The sequence below is a fragment of the Emydura macquarii genome, unplaced genomic scaffold, assembly GCF_026122565.2.
Source record: "Emydura macquarii macquarii isolate MOO-44397 ecotype Brisbane River unplaced genomic scaffold, CSIRO-AGI_Emac_v2 contig_374, whole genome shotgun sequence".
NCBI classification, from domain to species: Eukaryota; Metazoa; Chordata; order Testudines; family Chelidae; genus Emydura; species Emydura macquarii.
This window is the reverse complement of record NW_027130511.1, coordinates 11289806-11304202: the sequence shown is the minus strand read 5'-3', so window position 1 is coordinate 11304202 and position 14397 is coordinate 11289806. Positions and strand designations below refer to the sequence as shown.

General features: G+C 43.1%; 2 protein-coding genes across 6 annotated transcripts in view; one reads left to right on the top strand and one right to left on the bottom strand.

Moving 5' to 3' along the window:
• The window catches only part of PPP2R3C (protein phosphatase 2 regulatory subunit B''gamma), a 28085-nt gene extending 22543 nt beyond the window's left edge, over positions 1–5542 (bottom strand). For both annotated transcript variants that reach the window (XM_067534086.1, XM_067534095.1), the window contains exons 1-4: positions 5438–5542; positions 3112–3239; positions 1267–1371; positions 38–150 (exon numbers count right to left, since the gene is read on the bottom strand). In XM_067534086.1, the coding sequence (XP_067390187.1) occupies positions 38–150; positions 1267–1371; positions 3112–3239; positions 5438–5489 (398 nt within the window). In that variant the 5' untranslated portion in view covers positions 5490–5542. The remainder of the gene's footprint in view (positions 1–37; positions 151–1266; positions 1372–3111; positions 3240–5437) is intronic.
• A 169-nt stretch (positions 5543–5711) lies between these two features.
• Positions 5712–14397, top strand: part of PRORP (protein only RNase P catalytic subunit) — an 86589-nt gene continuing 77903 nt past the window's right edge. For 2 of the 4 annotated variants that reach the window (XM_067534057.1, XM_067534048.1), the window contains exons 1-3: positions 5712–6075; positions 7434–8847; positions 11380–11427. In XM_067534057.1, the coding sequence (XP_067390158.1) occupies positions 7850–8847; positions 11380–11427 (1046 nt within the window). In that variant the 5' untranslated portion in view covers positions 5712–6075; positions 7434–7849. Of the gene's footprint in view, positions 6076–6102; positions 6337–7433; positions 8848–11379; positions 11428–14397 lie in introns of those variants that run through there. The other 2 variants (XM_067534039.1, XM_067534044.1) reach the window with 2 other exon arrangements.

The following is a 14397-nucleotide window of genomic DNA, read 5'->3' as shown; positions in this document are numbered from 1 at the left end:
AGCTTTACTAAGCATACACTAGATGAAGGAACCTTACTTGCACTTAGGTCCAGCTTTCTCACCAACTTTCAAGAAGCTCTCATAATTGATCATTGCTTCTTCCCCAATAACAGGTGGGGTCTGATGTTTGTCCAGTAGAAACCATAAATTCTTAAAAGGGATTTAGATTTGGTTAGGGAAATATCACATAACAAATGTTAATGTACTCAAACGTGCTCACATCAAAGAGTATGTCTTCACCGCAGAGTTAACTTGGGTAATTGGCACTCAGCTCTGAACACCCAGGTTGGCCTAGCTCAGGTACAAGCAGCCACATTGCAAAACTATACTTGAATGTGTCCACTCAACAGCATTCATACTGGTACTTTATTAATCTGCGTGTATTGTTAAGAGTCGGGGGGCCATTGCCTATGGTTCTTTATAGCCAGTAAGTTAAGCTGTTCGTTAATTCTTTCTCAGTGAATTGTGGGAGATCTTGTCTGTCCTGTGTATGCAGGAGGAATTGTGGGAAGGCATTGGAGGACTATATGAACTTGAGTGGTTTAACTTGCATTCACAGTACAAAACGGGCAGATTAGCAGCACTTGAGCTTTATTTTATAGCCCAAATGGGCCAACTAGCTCGGGTGTAAAGCACCACCACACTCAGGTGAGATGATTTTGTGGGTGGCAGGAGCCAGAGAAGAGGCAACACTTGAGGCAAGAACTCGAGTTAACTCTGCAGTGAAGACAAACCCTACAACAGATTCATAGGCTTTAGATGATCATGATGCACATTGTAGGCCAGAGAACCTCACCCACCCACTCCGGCTGAGTTACTAAAGTCCGCAAATCATGGTTTAAAGACTTCAAGTTACACTAGTTTAAGCCTACAAGTGAACCTTGCCTCATGCTGCAGAGGAAGGTAAAAAACCCCAGGGTCTTTGCCAATTTGACCTAGGGGAAAATTCCTTCTTGACCCCAAATATGACAATCAATTAGACCCTGAGCATGTGGGCAAGACCTAGCAGCCAGACAAGTGGGAAGAATTCTCTGTAGTAACTCAATGTCCCAGCACTGGCCGTTGGAGATATTTGCTCCTAGCTGTCATAGAATGGGTACATGCCATTGTAAGTAGTCCATCAGATCATCCCCTCCATAAACTTATCAAGCTCAGTCTTGAAGCCAGTTGTTTTTTGCCCTCACTGCTCCCCTTGGAAGGCTATTCCAGAGCTTCACTCCTCTGATGGCTAGATTAAGAAAGGATACATTCGTAATGCCTTCTTACCTGCAGCTCTTCATTATCTAACAGCTCTCTACTTTTTCTCTGCAGAAAGACTGCTCTAGATTCTTCTCTTAATTTCTGCAGTAAGACTTCATCCTCAGCTGGCAGCTAAAAATATTACAATGTTATTATTTGTTTTGCAGTACTCAAGCCTCAATCAGGATCTTTTGCTACATGTTGTACAAGCACATCAGAATACAGGTCTCTGCCTTACAAAGAGTTTGCAATCTAATTCTAATCTGTAACAATATGCAAACTAACAAAAACAACAAACAAAATAGGATGGATGGAGGGAAGGAAGGAGTATGTTTTTACTGCGTATTATATATGGCCTAAATATTTCCATAGTGATATTATAAACACTGTAATATGAACTGGAATTAGGTTCACTATGGAGCCAAAACCACTGCAAGACCTTAGTTTCTGATCTCATGAAAGACAAAACTGCAAAATGCCTCAAGTCACTGTCTCCTATTACTTCTTGGTTTATAGCCCAACTTTAGTTGATGCACAAAAACACCTTTTCATATCCGTTTGCATGGTACAACCATTGCCAAACATCTGACACTGAACAAATCCTGGTTCATATAATATAAAGTCCTTAATACAGTTCCTGTGAATTTAAAAGCATTTTCAATATTTAAGTTTCATATTACTGCTTCATTAAGTACTTTTGCCAAACATAATATGCCACACAGTACACTCAGATGAGTACCATGGATGTTACTAGAACTTGAGGATGTATGGGATGTCAGTGCAATCTATATTTCAGTAGATTTTCAATCCCCAGCATGTTGTAATTAAGATACTATTTCACATTATGAATACATATGTGAAAAAGTAGACTAAATATTTTTATTAATCACTAATCTAGGACAGAGAATTCTATTTTTATTGCAGGGTTAATAATTCTTGTTTCGTTTTCTGGTACCTCTCTTCCCTTCCCCCGCTTTCAAGTTTATTACCGTTGGAAGGAAACAATATTAATTACTACTTTGCATTGAAGAGTCTGATTTTTTTCCCAAATAATGAAGAACTTCAAGAAAACTAACACAAATGAAAGGCTGACATGGGCATTTTATGCTACAATATGAAGGGCTACTGTCAAAAAACATAGCTCAGGACTAACTACTTGTTTCTTATTACAGAGGTGAAGTGCTTGACCAACTCCTTCTGTTGGATAATCTAAGCAACAACTCTACCCATAGTCTGCGAGACCAGTGACCCATCCTTTTGGCTAAAAGAGTATTTTATTCATGGGTGGCTAATGAGAGACAGGAATGTAGAAAACAAAATAGAAAAAGGTGGTTTCCAGATCATAGAGCTTGATGTGACATTGTCATAGAGAGAGAGAGCTCTTACTCATTCATCCAAAAAGGGTTGGGAAGTGGAGACAAAAAAAAATCACACAACAGGCAGTCATGACAAATGTATAACTACGGTCAAACTAATTGTGTGCCACCTTCTGCAAATACTCAGGAAACAGAGTAGGGACTTCACGATACTGGCATCCTAGGACTGCATGTAAAGGTTGGAAAAGATGGGAAGTGGGCTCTCAAGTTTTGAAAAGTGAGAAAATAGATATTTTGTGTTGTTCAGTGGCCAAGCCAATTAACCAATTGGCTACAGTATTAGCAAACTATTTCATAGCTTAATCAGATCCTCCTCAGCAGCTGTATGAGATTCATGAACTCCACAGTTAGAGGGGAAAAACACTCACAACACAGCTCTCTCAAAGTCTGACCCAATGAAGCTTTTGCTAATAAAATGCCAGAATTAAACAGGTAAAGGTTTTCTACTTTGAGTGGTATATTCTTAGGTTTAAGCAGCCTTGGATATACCACTTACCCTGTAATAAAATCGTGGTATATTCATGTAGGATGTATTAATGCTTTTTCTTCCTCCTTTCCATTCCATGTAGTATTTTGTAAACAACTCCATTTCTTCATCCTTTAATTCTTGTTCACTTTTTTTAGCTGGTTAACACAGAACAGAATATCTTACATTTTCTCCCAGGTAGACAAATTGATTTTAACAAAGTGTTGGGTTAAAGGAAATTCATTTTGCTTTTATACAACTGCATTTTTAATAATCAGTGTCACTATGATATTTAGCATCCACAGAGGGCATAAAGTAAAAGGCAAAATGCCTGGAAAATAGCAGCTGTATATCATGTTCATCTTGCTCTCTTGAGGCTTTCAGGAGAACCCTCTGTGCTAATACCATGTGGTTGGCATGCTATGAGTGTAGGGAGCAGGGCTGTGGCTGGCAAAGGCAGGGAGCAGCAAGCTGTCCAATGCTAATTTTTTTAAATGTAATTCTGTTACAAGAGCACCAAGTCACCTCAATCTTAATATGCAGTCACAAGGGAGGTTTCTGTGGCAACATGGCTTCTACAGAAGTAGTACTATTTGATGAGGCTAAGTAGGTGCAGGCTTCCATTGTAGATGACCCAGAATCTGTGTGGTTGGACCCCAATTTCCCTACAAGTTTCTTACAGTTCCAGGGCTACAATCCTTGCACACTCCCACATACTTTTGGAAGAAAGATCATGTTTGTTTCACCACAATAGGAAAGTCAAGATTCTTGTGTTTTTTTCCTCAGAAAGAATGCATACTCTACATTTGCATTTAGCATAACTTTCTGCACATATTTAACTAAAGACTAATGAAAGCTTAGCATTTGCTAACAGATACTTATATTAATTTAATCTATAATTTTTGCATTTACTATTGTAGAAATTATAGATTAACTATCATGAAAAACTTGGCTTCAACCCACACTTGTCTTTTGGCTAGGACTATTTCTCCCTCTCTCTTCAGATCATTCACTGAAGAGAAAGTACTGCTGTACATTACACCTGTATTTCATTTAATGAAAGAGTTTGGGTAGAACTAAGGCAGCTCTGCTCCATTCCCATGTGTTATTGTATGCAAAGTTCACAGTGTCACAGACTATCTCTGGAAGTCTAAGTAATTTTACAAATAAAGTGGTAAAATCTGATCTTTGAAGAAAACTGTAAGAATACCAATGTCTTCAGAAATGTGAATGAGAAATAAAAAGCACTACATTTTATTCAGTTACAATTGAATGGAAGTACAAATTACTACATGTTTATTTGCATTTATTCTTCATACAAAAGCTATGCAAATACACTAATTAGGACTTAAGATACCACAAGCAAGGGGCTGGGTATACATTAGATAGGCATATCTCCTTGTTTATCAATCTGCCAATCAGGCTGAGGTCCTTGATGTAAACAAAGGTTTGTCACTATTATTCTGAAATCAATTCCATGGCAGAACAAGCCTGCAAGTTGTTCCTAGGATTCATACAATAGTTTAATACTTTCTAATTGGGGGATTGGTGCTTTTTTAGAGTAATTTCTTTAGCTTGCATCCTGCAATGACATGGTATCAATTTCACTGTGCACTTTAACAATATGTTGTGGGGTGAGGGAAAGAAGATATTATCAGCATACAGTACAGGCCCAAAAGTACTGGGACCTGCTGGAATCTGCCTTCGCATCACTGGCACACACTGCACTGACACACAGCGTAAAACATCCTGTGGGTTGCATCACTTTCAGCTGGCGTATTTTTGTGTGGCAGAGAAAAGGGAGCTTTCTTTGACACGCAAAGACCTGAAATGTGATTTGTGTAAGACCTTAGCTCTAGTCCACGTGTGGGCCTGCCAGGCCTAGAGGCCCGTGAGGGACCTCTTCGTCACTAGAGCGCTCCCTCTGACAGGGTAGGCACTAGGTAGCAGGTGTTAGCTAACATCTCACGCTCGAGGCCTGTGTGACCTCACCTCGCTCTGCAGGGGTCGGGCTCCCCGGCCCGTTCAACCTTTACCCCTGCCGAGGCTGTCCAGCGGGGGAGGGAAGGGAAGGGAAGGGAAGGCCAACTGGCACCAACTCCGGTGGTGGTGGTTTGTGACAGGGACGCCCGCCTGACTCCGCACGGGGCGCTGGGCCGGCCCCAGCGGGTCCCTCTGCACCGAGGGCCCGAAGGGAGGCAGCTTGGGGCTGGATCCCGGCTGTCCGCACAGCCCCTTAGCCCCACGCGGGATCGAGCCTAGGGCAGAGCCAGAGAGGCTCCCGCTCTCTCTGTGGGACCCCGCAGCCTTTGTACCCCCTCCCTGCCCGCTCACTCCGTGTTCCCCGCGCACTCACGGCCGATGCAGGAGGCCAGCCGGCCCCGCAACGCCTGCTTCCACTCCATCATATGCGGCTCCGCCCCAACGGCAGCACAATGCACATCCGGGTTACTTGTTCCACCATATTAGGTGCGGGTAAGAAGCTGCTAAGAAGGACCCTGGCAATTCCTTCCGGTGCCTGCGGCCTGTCCCGTACACGTGTGTCCCCAGCTGCCGCCCACTGGCGAGGACACCTGACCTGGCTCTGACCCCTGCCCGTAACCAACATGGCGGCCACGGCCAAGTAGTCTGCTTTCATTGGATCCCTGAAATCACGTGATCAACAGGAGCCAGCGGAAGGGACTATGGCGAGCCTAGATACAGAGCTCTGATTGGTGGAGAGCTTGTTCAGCGTGTGACAGAGCAAGTTCAGAGGAAAGGTCCTTCCCTACGTAGAGCGACTGCCCGTGCCCGACGGCTCTGCCATTACGTGCGTGACCTGCCCCCTTCGGGCGGCTATGATTGGCAGCAGCAACCGCAGCCGCTCGGTCAGCTCAGCTCAGCGATACTGATACCTGCGCAGCGGCGGCCGGAGGGGAGGAGACCGGTCCAGGGGCAGCGTAGCCCGAGCGGACCGCGGAGACTACAACTCCCAGCACGTGCTGCGCGCCCGGGGTAGGCCGCCGCCGGGTTGCGTTGCGTGCCGGGGTCTGGGAGTTGTAGTTTTCAGCGTGCGGGCGGCAGAAATCGCGGGGGCGTGTGGCGCGCGAGACCAGAGCGGGATATTCGGTGCGCGCGCTGCCGGCAACGTGTGACCCTCGCGCGCGGCTCCAACCGGCCAGGCAGGCTCTGGAGGAGCTCCCTCAATAGGCTGGGTCCAAAGGAGGGCCCATGCCTGCGATGGGCTCTGGATGAGGCTGAGCTGGCCCAGCTTGGGTTAGTCCCACGTGTTGGGTGATCAGAGAGCAAGTGTGAAACCTTGGGAGGGGATGGGGGGGCGATAGGTGCCCATACAAGACAAAGTCCCGAATATGGGGACTGTCTCTATAGAATTGGGCCCTGTTCACCTGACCCTAGTCCTGCCGCTCAGCCCAGCATCTCTGCGTGGCCCAGAGGTGCACGTCCTGACTGGCAGCAATGGTCTCCTAGGGCTGTGGAGAGACCATGTCGTGCATGTTGCGCTGTTGCCTTAGGCCCAAGCAGTCAGACACCTCTAGTCAAGGTCAGGCCCAGATATGAGACTGGCTTAAAATCATGAGATTAGAGGTGTGCAGAACTGCTGGAGTTACAAAGTCACAGCTATGATTTTTATTTGCCTTCTGCTTCCCAGCTTTGTAGGGTGCTCAAGCTTCCTGTTTTCCAGCTTGTCTCCATGACCATGATGGCTAGAAGCTTTATTTAAAAAGAGAAAGTGAAATTTGCCTAAAAAGTGACTTTTTTTGCTTAATTATACCTCTCCAGGAGCTGGGGCTTTAAGAAATGCATCAAATAGCATGAAACTTGTGATAAAAGTCATGAGAGTTGGCAACAAAACTCTCATAAGGCATCTTTCTGCCTCTTCTAAAAACAACTCTTCTCTTATGGTGTGGAACTGGATACCTAGCTATCAATACCCTTTGTATACTTTTTCGGAAATAATGGCCAACAGCTTACTGGAAGGTGTCCTTAATAAAAACTTGTCTGCAGAATGATGGTGTCTCCCTCCTAAGTTATGGTTATCACTGGGAAGTTGGGGTTTGTTTAAATGGGGAGAAAAATTAATAGGCTTTTATGTTTGCAGCATGCGAACACCTGCCTACCTGATGTTTATCACAGGCTAGGATCATGGGGGAGCTTTGGTAGAAGCCCCCTGGTAAAATATTGGTAGTTTATCAATGGCTTTTAGGTGATCAAAGTTTGGGTCCCAGACCTAAGTTGGGTTATGTAGGTCACCTTTTGTATTGTAAAAGTGTAAACTGAATTGTAATATTGGAAGTTACTATTCTGGAGATGTAAGTACTAATTATGTGTTATTTGTGATCTGTTTTCTGTAGGTAATTTCCTGACCTGATTTGGATGGAAGCAGCAGAACAGCTCTTACTTCTTAGGAAGTTCATATCACTGCCCTCATTTTTATAGCATGTATTTGTGATAAGCCTTAAACAGCATCAACAGTAGAGCAGACACAGTAATGTACAGAACCACCAAGCCTCTTTCCTGGGAAGAGAGCTGTCCCCCCTCCACTGTCTATTAATAGTTTGGTAGTTTTAAAATATTTCTTCCTTTGGTGATGAAGGATTTTGCCATTTTTATTTTAACGAGTGTCTTAAAAGCGCTCTTCTGACCTTGATTCAAAAACTTCTGCAGTTTGACACTCCTTAAGACTTTTACTATAAACGTCCTCACACAAACTTCATTTCCCACTAGATCTCTCCTGCAGAGTGTTACCAGTATATGCTTTCTCTTCATCATGGCTTTCTTCCATCCAACTAGCTTCTGGGGTTTGCAGACTTTGGGGAAATACCATATGTTTTGGCCTGTTCCAAAGTGCCAACAGCTGTTTGCTATCATCTTCCATCTTCCTAAAAGGGAACATGTTAAATGTTTCCCATTTACTACTACTTCTCAATCTGCAATACCAGTGGATCCCAAAGCAATTCATATGCTGTCTACCAAGCTCAGATCTGAAGGTAAAGATGAAGAGAAAGGGAAGGGCAGGGCCAGAGGAGACCCCTCTTCTCATGCTTTTCCCCCGTTTTCTGCTGGAGCTGCCAAGAGGAGATCAAAGAACCAAGAGGAACTGCTTGTGACATCTAGAAAGAATAATATCAGGCCACCAGAAAAACCTTTGAGTGCAGAGGAGTGGGACAAGCTGAGGGAAGAATGTAAGGGAATTAGAAGTTTTGAAAAGGTAATGCTAGAGCAAATGATCAAGTGCAACAGCGCCATAGATGTGGCCAAGTCTTTGCTGTCTGTGGTGGCAATGAGACAAGGTGACATCAGTTATAGTTTATTGGTCAAGTATCTGGCTCTGTGTGTCCGGCAGGAGCAGGTGGCAGAAGTTCATGATGTCTATGATATAATGAAAGTCAGATTTAATACTTTAGAAACTGCGGCTTACAGACTTCTGATCAAGGGGCTGAGTGGTTCCAATCGATGGAGAGAGGCCTTGTTGCTACTGGAAGAGATAAAAAAAGTCATAACCCCTTCAAATGGGAATTATGGAGATTGTATCAAAGGGGCCCTCAATAACCAAGAAATAAACTTGGCTTTGGAACTGTATCATGAAATGCTAGCTAAGGATTTGATACCAAAGTTGGATACGTTGCAGGTCTTTTTTGATATCGGCAAGTGTCTGAAGGATGATCAGTTAAAAAGTGAACTGTTAGGAATCCTTTTATATCTGAGAGAAAATCAACAATATCCTGGAGAAGCTCTTATGCAGAGTATAAAGCTTTGGTTTGAAAGGTAAATATGAGGCTGGGAATGGCCAGTGGGATGGATCACTTGATGATTACCTGTTCTATTAATTCCCTCTGAAGCACCTGGCATTGGTCACTGTCGGAAGACAGGATATTGGGCTAGATGGACCATTGATCTGACCAAGTGTGGCCATTCTTAAGTTTTTATGTTCTTATTGTTTCAAAAGCAGTTACTGGGAATTCATGGGAATTGACTCTGCGGTCCATTAAGACCGTTGTCCAAAGGCAAATGTAAATCCCTGAAACCTTTATCGCTTTACGTTTTTTCCTTTAAAGCCATGCCATTTCTTTGTATTTGCTGTTAGCAGAAAGTTTTCCAGGTCTGAATTTCCTATCACAATTTTTACCTTTTCATTTTCCATTTTTGGTACAGGATGTACCAAATTCTGATAAGTCCCACATGTCAGAATTTTTGCCTTTATCAGTTCTCTTCTTTGGCTTGGTATGTTTGATAGCAAATATTGCTTGTTGGTGAGTGTCAGAATGTACTAGGGGAAGGAACTGATAAGTTGTACAAAATTGGGACAGTTTCCCTCTATGGTACAAGAAAATAGCAAATGCCATGAGAAAACAAATTCTGACAGTGAGTTAACATTCCAAGTGGGGTTCCATGTGTGTTATTTTGTAACGAGTTTCATATCAAATGCATTCAATTTATAACCAATTTTTTTTCCTAATTGAGCCCTGCAAAGTGCAGCCTGGAATCTGAGAGTCAGATTGGTATCTTAACACTTTGTGCACCATCACCAGCAATAAAGACTTTGCAGGTCAAATTGGGCCCTCAGTTTCACCCGTACAACCCCCGTTTTCATGATGGATATAGTACGGATGTTACTGATTAGAAGCAAGTAGACAATTCTGTTTGTAGTGTACCAAAAAAAAAAAAAATTCAGCTCACTCCTATTCTGTGTTGGTTCACAGGGTAACCAGAGTAATTGCAGTAGAAGCCATTAAAGTCAGCAGGTATTATAGAACACACAAGAATGAGATCTGTTAAATAAGAAAGTGGTGTTTTTACATAATCGCTTCTCAGAGTAGAACTGCAATTTTAAAAAAATCATATTAGTAGAAATAAAAGGATAATTCATCATATTTTGGATGGGGGAAAGACTGCTCGTGTACAGAGAGTTGAGTTGGTGGGAGGAAGGATAACAGGGTTTTCTGTTGTCCCTTAGCTTTCAAGACAGATAAAGAACCTCCTATATCATTGTGGTCAATGCAATGTAGTGATGTGTGTGTTGGCACTGTGATGATGCAGTGTCAAGAGGTCCCAATGCAAACATTGCAGTGTCAGGTTGCAGTGACTGCGTGGGATCCATAAAGAGACTTAGGCTATGTTCAGACTGACGGCAGCAAAATCGCCGCCGCCAGATTGATCTTGCTTGATCGATTGAGCGGTCAGTGAGACCTGCTCAATCGGTCAGGAAGTCGACTGATTAAGTCCGCCCCCTCAAGTAGTGTAGCGCTGCATCGTTCCCGTCGGCTCAACGCAGTGAGAACAGCGTGCAGAAGGGAAGCAGAGCCGTCGACGTCAGTTACGCAAACTACTCTGCGTAGTTTGCGTAACTCCTGTCGACTGCCGCCGAATCGTGCGGTCAGTGTGAACCAGCCCTTAGGCATTGTAATGCTGAACATCACAGTGCCTAATGTTTAGGCATAGGACCAACATGCTGATCCACAAAGCCGAGTTATGTGCCTCGGCTCACTACACAATAAATTGTGAGAGGTGGTTGCCTCTCTGGATGTGGAGCCACTTAACCTACCCAAGTGGAGATGCTGACGACGGGGATGTGTGCTAAGCTCCATTTCTCTATCAGATAGATTCCTCAGTCGACTGCAGAGAGGTGCCTGTCTCTGCTTAGTGATTCACAAATAGGAACCAGCTGCCTTGAGTTAGTGAGTTTAGGTTTCTAAGTAATTTCTTGCTGGAATGAGCTAGGCATCTGCCTTGCTCCATACAAAATGGCCAGAGGAGATAGTGGTGGTTCCCGTGGCCTCTTTTATACTGTAACTTTTAATCCAACGGTTAGAGCACTTGCCTGGGATGTGGGAGACCCAGGTTCAATTCCCCCCTCTCTGCCAGAGGATGAAAAAAGGATTTGAATAGCAGATATCTCACCTTTCAGGAGAGTGCTGAGCTATGGGGTATTCTGATGTGGGGCTAACTCAGACTCTCCTGTTGAAGCTGTTCCCCTGTGGATCAATAATGAATGCATAATTGGAGCAGGGGGACTGGACCACAGTCTTCCACCTCCTGGAGCAGAGTGTCCTAACCACTGGACTACAGAGTTGTTCTCTCGCTCTGTCTGGCCCAGGGCCTATTCCACTGAGGATAAATACTTGAGTAGTCATATGTTGCACGTAAGCTGGTATAACAAATGAGCCTTCATATAATTTCTCCTTAGTGTAAACAGTTATTTTATTTCTAGATACAGACCAGAAAAATATCTTTTAGCTGTAGTTAGAAAATGATGACACAGAAGTCTAACAATTATATTATATATATTTTTATTTTTAGTATCCCAGGAGAGAAATGGGAAGGACACTTAACCACCATTACAAATAGGTAAATACAATATTTTATATAAAAACTTGATAAATAATTGATTTTTTTTTGCCATGAACTTTACGTTGATAAAACAAGTAAAAGGACTGTTTCTATTATGTTATTTCAAATTTCTTATTGAAATAAATTCTTTGATCATTAAAAATTTCTAACACCCTCTTTTTGGTGAGTGTACAGGACTTCTCAAACCCGGTCTTGCCAGGGATCTGCAATCCTGCCCCAACAGTGCCCTTTGTGTATGTGTGGTGGGTTTATTTATTTTGAGTTAACTTTCAGGCAGGGTTCGAGGACAGGTCCAGGGGTCACTCCCAGCTGGGAACTAATTAGGTCCTGCATCTTAAAGAGGGGCTCAGGTACGCTCAGATACGCTTGTAGCTAGAGGAGAAAAGTGTTTTGCTGTCCAGAGTGGGAAGGAAACAAGAGCTGCTCTGTTGTTGGTCTGTTTGTTTATTTACTGACTGCAAACCTGTATAGGAGGTGGTCAGGAGCCAGAGATGCTAAGTTTGTTATTTTGATTAAATTAAACTGTCCCTCTGTAATTGCTCAGAACCTGGCCCTGCCATAGTGGTTTGCACCAAAAAATGTTCATTTGCAGTGTGGACAAAATCAAGGAATTGCAAAGTATTTTCTTTCATGGATAATTTAGATACATATTTCTACAAAATATAACATACAAATATCTGAAACTTTGTAAATTTGTCTTAAATATTGTCAGTCTAATTTGAAGGCCAGATTTATCTTTCCTTGATCTTGGCAATGGGAAACATGTCAAAGATAACGTCTTTGAGTTATGTGCTTCTTAGAGTTTATAATAAAAATAGAGTGTACTGGTGCTGACTTTTTGAAATTTGTCTTTGCACATTTTCTGAAGTGTGAGCATGCATTGCATCTGCTGCTATTGAAGTTAGTGGGGGGAAACGTACTGGGAGCAGAAGTGGGCTGTTGTAAAATCTGATTAGCAGCATACAGGCTGCTTGTTTTCTTCCTCCTCCAGCTTCCTGGAGCTTGTAGCTTCTTCTAGTCCTGGTAATCATGAGCTTCAGACTTAGACTATTAATTTTTCTTTGAGAATTATAAAGGCTGTATGACTTCCCAAGATCAGTTATGGAAACCTCTAATTCTCTTCCATTTAGGGATTCCGCTTGGCAATTGCTATGCTGATCCAAACATCAGCTTGTTAAGGCTGGTGTTTTCCCCGCCACTCCAGAAAATAATTAAATAATACACCTCGCTGTCAGAGAAATGTTGTGTGTGGGAGATAGAAAACATTCTTTCCTAAAACATGCAGTGGTGTGATCAGCTTTCACTCTCGAGGGGAATGTATGCTATTTTTATTCTGCAGGAACCTGCATCTAACTGTATGCTAAAAACAATGCTACCCTGAATAATCATTGAAATTTACTTCATAAGAGGTGGTTTGATTGGTTATGCTGCTATTAGAATACCCTCTCTGAGATGAGCACAACTTCTGTCTTTGTAATACATTTGACGGTATTGCTGGCTGCTTTTCTGACGGTTTAAGAAAGCCCCTTTCCTTCCTCCCGACTTTACTGTGGCCTTTGGGTGATTGCTGAGAATTTTGCAGCATGTATGCATAATAAGAGCTATCAGTTTACAAAACTTGAAATAAAATTTCAAAGTAGCTTTTTGAAGAGAAATTCAGAAGTTCAAAACAAGGACACAATCGTGCAAGGTGCTGAGTGCCTTTAAATCCCATTGATTTCAAACAGCATTTGTGTGGTCAGCAGGCTTTGGCTCATGGGAAACAATGTTATGAATTTGTTAAACAAAGCATAACACGTGACTTTACCTTATTCTATGTTTAGATCTTTCTAATGAATATACACTAGAACCTCAAATTTATGAACACCGGAGTTATGAACTGACCGGTCAACCACACATTTCATTTGGAACTGGAAGTACACAATCAGGCAGCAGCAAAGATGATAAATCCCGGCAAATACAGTACAGTACTATGTTAAACGTAAACTACCTAAACAAATAAAAGTAGCTATTTTCTTTTGCATAGTAAAGTTTCAAAGCTGTATTAAGTCAATATTCAGTTGTAAACTTTTGAAAGAACCACCATAACATTTTGTTCAGAGTTACAAACATTTCAGAGTTATGAACAACTTCCATTCCCAAGGTGTTTGTAATGTTGATGGTATTTATTTTAAATTGACTTTCACCCGCCGAATTTCAGATTTCGCAGAAGCATCATCACATCACGCTCATTGCATTGGAGGATTGCATCCCCACTAGGCGCACTTGGGTTGACAATCAAAGCAGTGCACCATGGGTAGCTATCCCACTGTGCAGCTAGCCACAGAGGCTTTTGGGAAGGTTGTCGTCCTCCTATAATGTGTCGTCCTCCCTCCCCCTCCCTTTTTGTCCCAAACAAACTCATGTTTTTTCGTGCCATTTTTGTAAACCCAGTCTCTGCTCCGCGCATGCTATTACGGGAGAGGCATGGAGCCCACTCAGCTCTGCACAATCTTTTGAGCGTCACAAACACTTGACGTCTTATCCTGCAGTATTTTCAAGGGCGAGACGGGCTGCAGCGCTGAAAATTGTGATGTTACTCAAGATGCCTTGCTACGAGCCATAGAACAAAACAATTCCCGTTTGCTGCTGGCTGTCATGCAGCAACTGCAGTTGGTGGAGCGCTGCTTCTGGTCCTGGGAAACAAGCAGTGACTGGTGGAATCGCATTGTTACAAAGGTGTGGGATGATGAGCAGTGGCTGCAGAACTTTTGTATGCGAAAGGCCACTTTCTTGGAACTCTGTGCAGACCTGTCCCCAACCCTGAAACGTATGAACACTCACTTGAGACCAGCTCTGTCAGTGGAGAAGCAGGTGGCCATCACTCTGTGGAAGTTAGCAATGCCAGACTGCTACCAGTCAGTTGGGAATCAGTTTGGAGTTGGTAAATCCACCGTGGGAGCTGCTGTAATACAAGTTTGCCGGGCC